Source organism: Aquarana catesbeiana, linkage group LG02 (assembly GCF_042186555.1).
Source record: "Aquarana catesbeiana isolate 2022-GZ linkage group LG02, ASM4218655v1, whole genome shotgun sequence".
In the NCBI taxonomy this organism is placed as follows: Eukaryota; Metazoa; Chordata; class Amphibia; order Anura; family Ranidae; genus Aquarana; species Aquarana catesbeiana.
Window position 1 is genome coordinate 31,242,439 of NC_133325.1, and position 13,817 is coordinate 31,256,255.

Genomic DNA, 13,817 nt, shown 5'->3' on the forward strand with positions numbered 1-13,817 from the left:
GACAGCTGATGAGTCATAGGTTGTTAAGGACATGGCAGCCGGCTTCCCGGCCTGCTCCTTAACAACCAGCTATTCTTCACACAGAATTCGAACCGGTCGATCACTTTTCCACTGATCTGAATTTGAATTGTTCTGAAAATGTGGAATTCGTTAGAAAATTAATAAACTAAATGAAATTAAACTAAACATATATAAACCAATTCCGAATTGAATCATCGAAAAAAAAATTTGTACCATTACTAATCTATCCAAAACAAATCAAATGTTTCCATTCTGCACATGTCGAGTATGAAGGGACTTTATGAAAGAATTCATGAAAAGAATGACTTTCACCCCAAGGGATGGATTCTTTATTTTAGCCTCTATTGCTGTTTTGCCCATCTGGTGCCTCTAATCTGTTTCCCTAATTTGCCCTCATCTGTTTCCTTTCAGAATTACATGCCTAGTTGGGATTCAAAAAAACACAAATAATGGGGAATACAAAAAGTAAAGCCAATGGAAAGGATCAAGTGGATGGCATACAGCATCACCTCCAAGCCAACTTACATCATGCCAATTTACGTTCCCCTTACCGACCCATTACTGCTGATGCCAAGAAAAAGAAGAAGACTACCCCACTTGTTCTGGATGGAGCCAAGGTTTGATACATCATTATAAAAAAACAAGGAATATCTCATAAACCTTACTCTAACTACAGTAAAACCTTGGATTGCGAGCATAATTTGTTCCAGAAACATGCTTGTAATCCAAAGCACTTGTATACAGTGGCGTCTCCAGCTTTCATATTTAGGGGGGGCACATGGGGGGGCAGGGACAAAAGTAGGGGGGCAACTATAAAATGCAATTACATATATATATATATATATATATATATATATATATATATATATATATATATATATATATCTCCTGGGGCCCTTTACTACGATCCCACAACGGACCTTTCACATGTTCTGCAGTGAGCTCCCTTCCTACTGTATTGGGCCCCCCAGGGTGGCAGAGAACAAGAGATATATGTCACCAGCATACCAAGAAAATATAAGCAGTGGGAGAACTATCAGGGTTGCAAAGGTTGTCTTGCCTCCGGGCCCTGGTGTTCTGCCACTGCAGGGTTCCCCAGCCTCCTCTTGCTGTCCTGCTCCTGCTATTGACAGCGCTGGTCTGGCAAATTCTGGCAAAGTCTTGGAATTTACAGGCTGGTTCTCCTGTCCTAAGGACGGGAGAAATCAGTCTGTTTTTTCAGTAACTGAGAGTCCTGGTGAAGTCCTTCCTGCAACTAGCTCTTCTCCCTGCTAATGAGGATGCAGGGGAAGGAGCAGATCGGGCGGCCGTGGTTGTGTGAGCGCTCGCATTATTCAGTGTAAGCGAGCAGAGGGAGGGGGGAGGAATTACCCGCAGGAGCTGACTGGGGACGCTTTCCCTCTCAATAGAGACTGTGTTACTCCAGCGGCGGCCCGAGTAAGATGTGGTGCATCTGCTACGAATGCAAACAAAAAGACAATGCCTTTTTGTTAAAAAAAAATAAAAGTAAAACATTTTTTCAATTTTTTCAATTGGGGGGGCACATGGTGGGGCACAGCATAATGTTGAGGGGGTCAGGGCCCCCTCTGCCCCCCCCTCTGCCCCCCCTAGGGACGCCATTGCTTGTACATCAAAGCAAATTTCCCCATAAGAATTAATGTAAACTCAAATGATTCGTTCCACAACCATTTATTCATAAATCCTTCAGTTTATAGTCCATATTAAAAGATTATAGCAATGTGTGTAACCATAAAATGTCCATCCACAAATGGAACAAGGGGATTAGAAGCAAAATCCAGCAGGAGCCACAGAGTATAAAAGAGAAGAGAGGCGCCTCTAAGTGTAGCAATATGGTTACATTTAATGAAGGTACAACAATTAGCAACTCACATGGTTGATTAAAAGAGGCACATCTAAGTATGCAGGCATACGGGGTAAAGCTGTCCACATAGACCATCCTCCGAACCGCCAGGTTTTACTGCTGTCAGTCTGCAATCGTGACCAGGAAGACTACCCTGCAGTAGAGCGATCTGAAAGCGAGGCTTGAACTGCTCGTGGAGCACAGCGCGGAAGGGATGACGCAGATGGCGGTGCGGAGGATGGTCTATGTGAACAGCTTTACCCAGGATGCCTGCATACTTAGATGAGCCTCTTTAATCATCAACCATGTGAGTTGCTAAATGTTGTACTTTTAATTAAATGTAACCATATTGCTACACTTAAAAGTGCCTATCTTCTCTGTTATACTCAGTTGTGACTAGGGATGAGCTTCGTGTTCGAGTCGAACCCATGTTCGACTCGAACATCGGCTGTTCGATCGTTCGCCGAATTGCGAACGTTATGGGCCGTTCGCGCTAAATTCGTGTGGCGCGTCACGGCCCATAATTCACTGCGGCATCGCAGTGCATTGCTGGCTGATGATTGGCCAAGCATGCACTATGACCCGCATGCTTGGCCAATCACAGCGCCGTCAGTAGAGAGAGCTGTAATTGGCCAAAGCCAGGGTGGCTTTGGCCAATTATGGCTCAGGGGATTTAGTACACACCCCACACTATATAAGGCCGCCTGCACGGCGGCCCTGTGTAGTGTGTGTTCCGGTGTGCTGAGAGATAGAGAGAGAGAGAGACAGTGTCATTTGATTTGAGTTAGATAGATTAGGCAGAACAGTCAGTCAGTTAGCTGCACTTACAGTGTATTGTGTATATATATGCATCCCAGGTGTTGCATATATATATATATACACTGTATTCAGTTTAGCTAGATCCGTTCCTGTTATCTTCTATCTAGACTATTTACATTTAATGCAGTGCGTCCTGCTCACAGTGTTCAGCTAGATCCGTTCCTGCTATTTACATTTAGTGCAGTGCGTCCTGCTCACAGTGTTCAGCTAGATCCGTTCCTGTTATCTTCTAGACTATTTACATTTAGTGCAGTGCGTCCTGCTCACAGTGTTCAGCTAGATCCGTTCCTGCAATTTACATTTAGTGCAGTGCGTCCTGCTCACAGTGTTCAGCTAGATCCGTTCCTGCTATTTACATTTAGTGCAGTGCGTCCTGCTCACAGTGTTCAGCTAGATCCGTTCCTGCTATTTACATTTAGTGCAGTGCGTCCTGCTCACAGTGTTCAGCTAGATCCGTTCCTGCTATTTACATTTAGTGCAGTGCGTCCTGCTCACAGTGTTCAGCTAGATCCGTTCCTGTTATCTTCTAGACTATTTACATTTAGTGCAGTGCGTCCTGCTCACAGTGTTCAGCTAGATCCGTTCCTGTTATCTTCTAGACTATTTACATTTAGTGCAGTGCGTCCTGCTCACAGTGTTCAGCTAGATCCGTTCCTGTTATCTTCTAGACTATTTACATTTAGTGCAGTGCGTCCTGCTCACAGTGTTCAGCTAGATCCGTTCCTGTTATCTTCTAGACTATTTACATTTAGTGCAGTGCGTCCTGCTCACAGTGTTCAGCTAGATCCGTTCCTGTTAAATTCCTACTGACAGGCAGGCTTGTCTGGTTACAGTATATAAAGCTACCTGAAGAAAATTACAGGTGTTCTATTTGATCCTATTAGTACCACGGTCAGGCAGCTAGACTATTTACATTTAGTACAGTGCGTCCTGCTCACAGTGTTCAGCTAGATCCGTTCCTGTTATCTTCCTACTGACAGGCAGGCTTGTCTGGTTACAGTATATAAAGCTACCTGAAGAAAATTACAGGTGTTCTATTTGATCCTATTAGTACCACGGTCAGGCAGCTAGACTATTTACATTTAGTACAGTGCGTCCTGCTCACAGTGTACAGCTAGATCCGTTCCTGTTATCTTCCTACTGACAGGCAGGCTTGTCTGGTTACAGTATATAAAGCTACCTGAAGAAAATTACAGGTGTTCTATTTGATCCTATTAGTACCACGGTCAGGCAGCTAGACTATTTACATTTAGTACAGTGCGTCCTGCTCACAGTGTTCAGCTAGATCCGTTCCTGTTATCTTCCTACTGACAGGCAGGCTTGTCTGGTTACAGTATATAAAGCTACCTGAAGAAAATTACAGGTGTTCTATTTGATCCTATTAGTACCACGGTCAGGCAGCTAGACTATTTACATTTAGTACAGTGCGTCCTGCTCACAGTGTTCAGCTAGATCCGTTCCTGTTATCTTCCTACTGACAGGCAGGCTTGTCTGGTTACAGTATATAAAGCTACCTGAAGAAAATTACAGGTGTTCTATTTGATCCTATTAGTACCACGGTCAGGCAGCTAGACTATTTACATTTAGTACAGTGCGTCCTGCTCACAGTGTACAGCTAGATCCGTTCCTGTTATCTTCCTACTGACAGGCAGGCTTGTCTGGTTACAGTATATAAAGCTACCTGAAGAAAATTACAGGTGTTCTATTTGATCCTATTAGTACCACGGTCAGGCAGCTAGACTATTTACATTTAGTACAGTGCGTCCTGCTCACAGTGTTCAGCTAGATCCGTTCCTGTTATCTTCCTACTGACAGGCAGGCTTGTCTGGTTACAGTATATAAAGCTACTTGAAGAAAATTACAGGTGTTCTATCCCAGCTTAGTGCAGCTACAGGCCATTAGTATGTCTGGAAGGCCAAGAAGGAGAGGCAGACAGTCACAAGCCAATAAGAGAGGGCAAGCAGGCTCTGTGTCTAGTGCTGGTCGTGGAGACGGTGCATCCTCATCAGCACGTGGCCATGGGACACGCTTGGCCTTTTTTTCGGCAGCTGGCCGCGTTGAGCCGCAACATGCGGAAGACTTGGTCGAGTGGATGACCAAGCCGTCCTCATCCTCCTCATCCTCTCTCACCCATGCCCAGGGTGCTTTGTCTGGCAAAGCAGCGGCTTCTTCCCTCAGCTCAATGTCATCAGTGACTCCTTCCCTAGCTCCACCATGTCCTCATGAGGATTCCCTCGAACTGTTTGACCACAGTGTTGGGTACATGCTCCAGGAGGATGCCCAGCGTTTGGAAGGCTCTGATGACGATACTGAGCTCGATGAAGGCAGTAACATGAGCGCGGACAGAGGGGGTGCCCAAGAAGGACAGCAATCTGGCAGTCATGCTCCCCCTGCTGCAGCATACTGCCAGGTTTGCTCCAGTGATGAGGAGGGAGGGGATGATGAGGTCACTGACTCAACGTGGGTGCCTGATAGGAGAGAGGAGGAGGAGGAGGAGGAGGAGGAGGAGGAGGAGGAGGCGGCAGCACATCACCAACGAGGCAGGATGCCCTCCAGGGGCCAGCCTAAGGGCAGCACATTGACTGCATCACACCCCAAAGCTCCACATGTGCAGGGCGCTGCAGTCTCTGCGCGTTATTCAAAAAGTTCTTTGGTGTGGGCCTTTTTTGAGACGAGTGCATCAGATCGCACCGCTGCTATTTGCAACATATGTCTCAAGCGTATCTCGCGTGGCCAAAACATCTCCCGCTTGGGTACCACATGCTTGACCAGACATATGTTGACCTGCCATGCAGTTCGTTGGCAAGCGTATCTAAAAGACCCACACCAAAGAACAAAGAGGATCTCTCCTTGCTCCTCATCAGCTGAGATTTCCAACCCCACTAGACCTTCAGTCCTCTCTGAGACCTGCAGTGAGAGGAATGAAGGTGTAGAATTAGGTGTGTCACAGCCAAGTACTTGTGGGCAATCTGCTTTTGGTACACCGACGTCAGATTGTACCAGGCAAATTTCCCTGCCCCAGCTGCTGCACCGCCGAAAGAAGTTTGCTCCCAGCCATCCACATGCCCAGCGGTTGAATGCTAGCTTGGCAAAATTGCTAGCACTTCAACTGCTGCCTTTTCAGTTGGTAGACTCTGCCCCCTTCCGTGAGTTTGTGGAATGTGCGGTTCCTCAGTGGCAGGTACCCAAACGCCACTTTTTCTCACGGAAGGCGATTCCGGCTCTCTACCGGCATGTGGAAGGCAATGTCCATGCCTCGCTGGACAGGGCGGTCAGCGGTAAGGTGCATATTACCGCTGACTCATGGTCCAGCAGGCATGGACAGGGACGTTACCTAAGTTTCACGGCGCATTGGGTGACTCTGCTGGCAGCTGGGAAGGATGCAGGACAAGGTGCAGTAGTGTTGGAGGTTGTTCCGCCACCACGCCTCCAAAATGCTGATTGTGACACACCTCTCTCCTCCACCCCCTCCTCTTCTTCTTCCTCCATGGCCTCTTCCTCGGAACCAGCGGTGCTCCGTAGGCGTTCGAGGGGCTACGCAAGTACGCAGGCCAAAAGATGCCATGCGGTGCTTGAGCTGGTGTGCTTGGGGGACAGGAGCCACACTGGGGCAGAGGTTCTGTCAGCTCTGCAGGGGCAGGTTCAGAGGTGGTTGACGCCACGCCAACTTAAGGCAGGAATGGTGGTTTGCGACAATGGCACCAACCTCCTCTCTGCCCTCCGACAGGGACAAATGACCCATGTGCCCTGTTTGGCTCACGTCCTTAACTTGGTGGTGCAGCGGTTCTTGGGCAGGTACCCGGGCTTACAGGATGTCCTGAGGCAGGCCAGGAAAGTCTGTGTGCATTTCCGCCGGTCATATAATGCCAGTGCTCGGCTGACGGACCTCCAAAAGGAGTTTAACCTGCCCAAGAACCGCCTAATCTGTGACATGCCCACCAGGTGGAACTCAACGTTGGCCATGCTGCAGCGGCTGCACACGCAGCAGAGGGCCATCAATGAGTACCTGTGCGACTATGGCACCAGGACAGGGTCAGGGGAGCTTGGTTTTTTTTCCCCACGCCAGTGGGCCATGATCAGGGATGCATGCACTGTCCTGTCACCATTCGAGGAGGCCACAAGGATGGTGAGCAGTGACAGTGCATGCATCAGTGACACTGTCCCCCTTGTCCACCTGTTGGAGCACACGCTGCGTGGAATAATGGACAGGGCACTTGAGGCAGAACAGAGGCAAGAAGAGGAGGACTTCCTTAGCTCTCAAGGCCCCCTTTATCCAGACAGTGTTCCTGCGTGCCCGCCGATCACACAGGAAGAGGACGAGGAGGAAGAGGAGGAGGAGGAAGATTGTGTCAGTATGGAGGTGGAGCCTGGCACTCAGCATCAGCAGCAGTCTTTAAGGGATCAGTCCCAAGAAACACATGGACTTGTACGTGGCTGGGAGGAGGTGGCTGCGGACCATGTCGTTCTTAGTGACCCAGAGGACTCCGGACCAAATGCCTCAGCAAACCTACGCTGCATGGCCTCCCTGATCCTGCAAAGCCTGCGTAAGGATCCTCGTATTCGTGGTATCAAGGAGAAGGACCAATACTGGCTGGCAACCCTCCTTGATCCACGTTACAAGGGTAAGGTTGCGGACCTTATCTTGCCATCGCAGAGGGAGCAGAGGATGAAACATCTTCGGGAGGCCTTGCAGAAAGGTCTGTGCAACGCGTTCCCAGAGACTGGGAGGTTACAAACTCCTGTTTCTGGACAACGTGTTGCTGAGGCTTCGGTCAGTCAAAGAAGGAGCGGTGGAGAAGGTGGCCGTCTGACCGATGCGTTCAGACAATTTTTTGGTCCGCAGCCCCAAGGTATGATCGGTTCCAGCAACCATCGCCAGCGTCTGTTTTACATGGTGCAGGAATACCTAGGGGCAAGATCAGACTTGGACACCTTTCCCACCGAAAATCCTCTGGGTTACTGGGTCTTGAGGATGGATCACTGGCCAGAGCTTGCACAGTATGCAATTGAGCTACTGGCCTGTCCTGCATCCAGCGTTCTTTCGGAACGCACATTCAGTGCTGCTGGAGGCGTGGTAACCGATCACAGGGTGCGTCTGTCCACCGACTCGGTCGATCGGCTGACCTTCATAAAAATGAATGAGTCTTGGATCACCACCAGCTACCAAGCACCTGATGCTGATGTAACCGAATAATTTTTTTTGAAATCTCAGATCCCTTCAAAGACTGCCTATGCTGATGCTGAGTGACTATCCCTGAGTAATTATCCTCTTCCTCCTCAATCATCACGCTGATAGCTTGTAAGAACATTTTTGGTTCTGGGCGCCACCACCAGTGCCTAAGGCACAATTTTTCAGCCCCTGTTTAACAGGGGCGTGTAATTACAATTTTTGATGTAATACTTTGTAGCAGGGCTCGTTCCTGCATTCCAACTAGAGTGTCTGTGAGGGGTTGCAGTGTTGTGGCACCAGCACCAGTGCCTAGGGCCCAATTTTTCTGCCCCTGTCTAACAGGGGCGTGTAATTACAATTTTTGATGCAATACTTTGCAGCAGGGCTCGTTCCTGCGTTCCAACTAGAGTGTCTGTGAGGGGTTGCAGTGTTGTGGCACCAGCACCAGTGCCTAAGGCCCAATTTTTCTGCCCCTGTCTAACAGGGGCGTGTAATTACAATTTTTGATGCAATACTTTGCAGCAGGGCTCGTTCCTGCGTTCCAACTAGAGTGTCTGTGAGGGGTTGCAGTGTTGTGGCACCAGCACCAGTGCCTAAGGCCCAATTTTTCTGCCCCTGTCTAACAGGGGCGTGTAATTACAATTTTTGATGCAATACTTTGCAGCAGGGCTCGTTCCTGCGTTCCAATTAGAGTGTCTGTGAGGGGTTGCAGTGTTGTGGCACCAGCACCAGTGCCTAAGGCCCAATTTTTCTGCCCCTGTCTAACAGGGGCGTGTAATTACAATTTTTGATGCAATACTTTGCAGCAGGGCTCGTTCCTGCGTTCCAACTAGAGTGTCTGTGAGGGGTTGCAGTGTTGTGGCACCAGCACCAGTGCCTAAGGCCCAATTTTTCTGCCCCTGTCTAACAGGGGCGTGTAATTACAATTTTTGAAGCAATAATTTGCAGCAGGGCTCGTTCCTGCGTTCCAACTAGAGTGTCTGTGAGGGGTTGCAGTGTTGTGGCACCAGCACCAGTGCCTAAGGCCTAATTTTTCAGCTCCTGTTCAACAGGGGCATGTAATTACAATTCTTGATCTAATATTTCACAGCAGGGCCCTGTGAGGGCTTACAGTGTTGTGGCCACAGCAACACCTAAGGCCCAAATTTCTGCTGAGTATATAGGGCAGGACCCTACTTTCAAACATCTAACTTACAAACGACTCCTACTTGCAAACGGAAGGAGACAACAGGAAGTGAGATGAAATCTACCCCTAGGAAGGGAAATTCTCTCCTGTAAGAGTTAATATGGGAAAACAATTTCTCCTTTCCACTGATGCTTTCCAATCCTTGTTCCACAAAAAAACCCAAATTTTCAAAAAACATTTTTCATTGGGACAAAAAAGTGAGGTGAAATCTTCTGAAGAGGAGGAAAGACAGCAAAACAAATGTCACAGGGGTGATAACCCTTCCCTATGTTTTCCAAAAAGCTTAGAAAAGATTTTTTGGCTGGAGCTAAACACGTTAAAAATGTTCAAAATTACAAACAGATTCTACTTAACAACAAACCTACAGTCCCTGTCTTGTTTGCACCGCCTGTATACTGCTGTTCAGAGTATATAGGGCCTGGTGGCCCCACACCTTTCCTTATTTTAATTTGGGTGCGGGGTTCCCCTTAATATCCATACAAGACCCAAAGGGCCTGGTAATGGACTGGGGGGTACCCATGCCGTTTGTCTCACTGATTTTCATCCATATTGCCATGACCCGACATGACATTAAACCCGCAAGCAGTTTTAAATGAGATTTTTTCCTTTAAAAATGACATTTGGTGCAGGGACTGTTCTAAACATGGGAAACATGCGTCACTTTACAGGCATACTATAGACACCCCCCAGGTACGATATTTAAAGGAATATTTCACTTTTTTTTTTTTACTTTAAGCATCATTAAAATCACTGCTCCCGAAAAAACGGCCGTTTTTAAAAGTTTTTTTTGCATTGATACATGTCCCCTGGGGTAGGACCCGGGTCCCCAAACCCTTTTTAGGACAATACCATGCAAATTAGCCTTTAAAATGAGCACTTTTGATTTCGAACGTTCGAGTCCCATAGACGTCAATGGGGTTCTAACGTTCGTGCGAACTTTCGGTCCGTTCGCGGGTTCTGGTGCGAACCGAACCAGGGGGTGTTCGGCTCATCCCTAGTTGTGACATGATGCTACTTGTATATCAAGACATCGCTTGTATATCAAGTCAAAATTTATTTTAAAATTTTGCTTGTCTTGCAAAACGCTCTCAAACCAAGTTACTCTCAAACCAAGGTTTTCCTGTACTCATATTTAAAACCCAGCTCTAGTCAAAATTGTTTATTTTTGCATGAAGCAGGGAGGGATTAGAGCCTTTATCATTTTTTTATTGGTGTCTGTATCCCCACTGGTTACATTTTCCCTTACTAATAAGACAGAAGGTGAGTATAAATCTGACCTATTAGGAGGGAGACCACTCCTTAATTGATAATAACATAATCTATTGAAAAGATTCCATCAGTAACATCATTTTACTCCAGAATATATATCAATATCCATTACTCTAGATTTCATTTCCCAATACCATCTTCAAGTTTTCATTTTTTACTTCATTTTTTAAAAGTGGCTATTCTTGGACTCTTTGACTCCTCTGAAGACTCTGTACAAGTTTTCATCTCCTTTACCATTTACCTTTGTGCAGGGATTTTTTTCAGCAGGAACTAGGGGGAACTCAGTTCCACCACTTCTGGCTTAGGTCTTCTGCTCACCACTATTACTTGGTAACACTGAAGTCTAGCTTCTGCGTTTACAAGTGATAGCTTATCTCAGGTGCCCAGGGTTCAGTGCAGTCATTGGCAGGAGAGGGTGCGTGGTAGGCTGCACCCTCTGCGGTCTCCATCTTTTCCCTTGTTGATGCTCCTATTACATGATCTCCCTTGCAAGTGACTGTAGTATAGTATAGTATGCTGGGAGGTACTACAGCCAGATAGGTGTTTCAGCTTAATATTGCAACAAAGGTAAGACATAGGACAGATGGTGGAGCTTTTAAGGAGGGGGGAGAAAATGAGGGCAGTGGAGGGAGGGGGTTGTATGCAGAGGGAAGAGCTACTATTTGATGCCATTTGGCAGGTATGTGTGTGTGGCGGGCATGGTTGAGTTCCTGCACCTATTCTCTGAGAAAAAAAGCCCTGCCCTTGTGTGACCTTCTTCCAATGCTACCCTTTCTCTACTTTGACTATTCTTAGTGTTCTCTTCTCTAAATGTTGTTTCTCCATCAATTTGGGACTCCTCAATATGGTTTGTTCCCACCTCTCTGTTTCTCCTTGAGATTGTTTGTCTCCTCACCCCTGGCCCTCTTTACTATGGTGTGTCTTCTCCTTTCTGGCCCTGTTTGACATAGCATGCCCTTTGGCCCCCTTTGAGCTGGGGGGTCTTCTTTTCTATGGCCCTCCTCAAGCTGATACACTTGCCCTACTCCCTCTCTCCAATTGTGTGTTGTCTCTTCGCTTTTTCCACCTTTGAGCTTCTGTGTCCCTCCCCTTTATCTGATTATTTTTAGTTCTCCTCTAACTGTTGTTTCACTTTTCATTTATCCTTCCCTTTACCCCATCAAGCATTATATACCTAACTCTCTTTCTCCTCTTGCCTGTTCCTTAAGATGGTGTATCTCCTCTCTTTGGCCCCATGAGTCGCTGTTCATGGCACAAGGCTCTGAAGGAACGGCACAGGTATGCCATTCCTTCAGAGCGCATGCGCCAGTAACATCACCAGTGGCCTCACAAGTAAATATCTCCTAAACGGTGCATGTTTAGGAGATATTTAATGTACCTCTAGGTAAGCGTTATTATAGGCTTACCTATAGGAAAAAATAAGCCAACAGAGTTTACTTCCACTTTAACTGGTGTTTCTCCCTCCCTCTGTCTCGTCTTGAGCTTGTTTGCCACTTTCTCTCTTTCAGCTGGTGTGTCTTTCTCTCTCTGACCCTCCTTGAGCTGGTGTGTCACCTCCTTTCTGGCCCTGTTGAACTGATGTCACCTACTGGTGTATCTTCTCCATTTTGGCCCTCATCTTTCTCATCTGTCTCCTTTCTGGTCCTTTTCAATCTTCTTTAGTCCTCCCTTTCTTTGTTTTTTCTCAAACTTGTGCGTCTTCTATGCTCTGTCCATTCTGAGTTTGTCCATTTCTGTGAAGCTTTTTTTATTCTCTGACAATCAGAATGTTCTTTGTTGCCCTCAGATTTGCTATCTTTCATTTACAGATTGGTGACCTTAATTCCTGGGTTTCAAAGCATATTAAGAAAAAAGAGTGTGTTGTTTTCATCCCACAAGAGTCTAGCAATGGGTAAGTACATCATCTGTAGCAGAGTTCTTTAGGTTTTTTGGAACATTTTGGCTGGAAGTGATAAAAGATAGCAATTAGTGTGTTTAATTGCAAACAACAGGAGGCCAACTCTTTAAAGTGTATGTAAACCCTCACATATACCCAGTGAAGTGAACAGCCTCAGATGATACACAGAGATGAAACAAATCCTCCTACATAAGTTGTACATGTATATCTGCTGTCTTCAGCTTTATATACTGTTTAGAAAGTGCACATCGTGTTAGAGAATTTATCTTCCTCATTCAGCAGTAGCAGAGAAGTGTTGGATAACAGCTGAATGGAGGACAGGCACACATCCCCCTCCACATAGACAGAGACTTTCAGAGCTGTCCTGTGAGTAGAGAAGCTTTCTGCTAATCTATTTATAGCATTCTCCCTGACACAAACTTCAGGCTGGTTTTATCTCCCGTGTCAGAGAACTTGTCAGAAATTATCAGGCTGATAACAGAAGAACAGAGCAGGAGAACGCCACAGGACTTAGTGCTTTGAAGAGGGATAAGTAAACACTACAGTAGTGGTAGCTGGTGGTATTTTTTTCTTGGGGGGGTGCACCCACAGCTGCCCCCCCCCCGGTCGGGTTGGTCGCTCAGTCGTTCGATGCACTTACCCCATCCACGGTCGTCTTCCCCTGCTCTCCTCCGTGGGCATCACTTCGGTGGGCATCAGAAGCAGCTTCTCCTTCCCCTGCTCGTAGCTTCCGTCTCCTCCCTCCTCGTCGGCAGCCAATCCGAACACTTCTCCTTTCGGCCAATCGGGTGACAGTTCTCAAGACCCACTTCCTGATTGGCCAGGACGATCGGTGTTACAATAGCGAATGTTCATTTGCTTTTGTAACACACCCTGGTGGGCACCATTCGCATTGTCTGCACCCTGAGCCCACCCTATTTTGAAGCCTATTAGAGCCTCTGGCTCTAATCGGTGCTTCAAACCCCCCCCCTGCATTGGAATTCATGCATGCGGCGTCCTGAAAGGGGCCGGACGCATGGATGGGGGGGCGGCGCCTCCTAATGGACGGGCCACCTCTGCACTATAGATATATGTGCCCAGCTCAGAGACGTTTTTGCATTATTTGCACGCATGATTAAAAAATCATTTTAAGCCTGAAGATTACATAACCCCCCCCCCCAAAAAAAAAAATTATATATTTTATGAAAGCAGACATCCTAGAGAATGAATTACTGGTCGTTTCTGATTTTTTATGTCACACGATATTACCACAAAGGTCGAGGAAACACAAAATTTCAGTAAAAAAAATTCACTAAAGTTAATTTTATAATAAACGCAATAATTTTCCCAATTTTGGTAAAATATAAAAGAGGAGGTTGCACCGATTAAATAAATACCCAACATGTCGAACATTAAAGTGATTGTAAAGTCTAGTTTTCTTTCCTATAAAATAACAAACATGTTCTGTTGCAATTGGTTTTGCACAGAGCAGCCCGGATCCTCCTCTTCTAAGGTCCCTCTTCTGTGCTCCTGGCCCCTCCCTTCTGTTCAGTGCCCCCACAGCAAGCAGCTTGCTATGGGTGGCACCTGAGCCGAGTCACAGTTCCCTGTGTCC

The 13,817-nt window shown here is 46.8% G+C and overlaps 1 protein-coding gene across 1 annotated transcript in view; it reads left to right on the forward strand.

Annotated features, from left to right (window-relative positions):
- The first annotated feature begins 438 nt into the window (after positions 1-438).
- LOC141126762 (transient receptor potential cation channel subfamily M member 2-like) overlaps positions 439-13,817 on the forward strand; it is a 216,994-nt gene continuing 203,615 nt past the window's right edge. The window contains exons 1-2 of the mRNA XM_073612743.1: positions 439-638; positions 12,135-12,217. Of these exons, the coding sequence (XP_073468844.1) occupies positions 471-638; positions 12,135-12,217 (251 nt within the window). The 5' untranslated portion in view covers positions 439-470. The remainder of the gene's footprint in view (positions 639-12,134; positions 12,218-13,817) is intronic.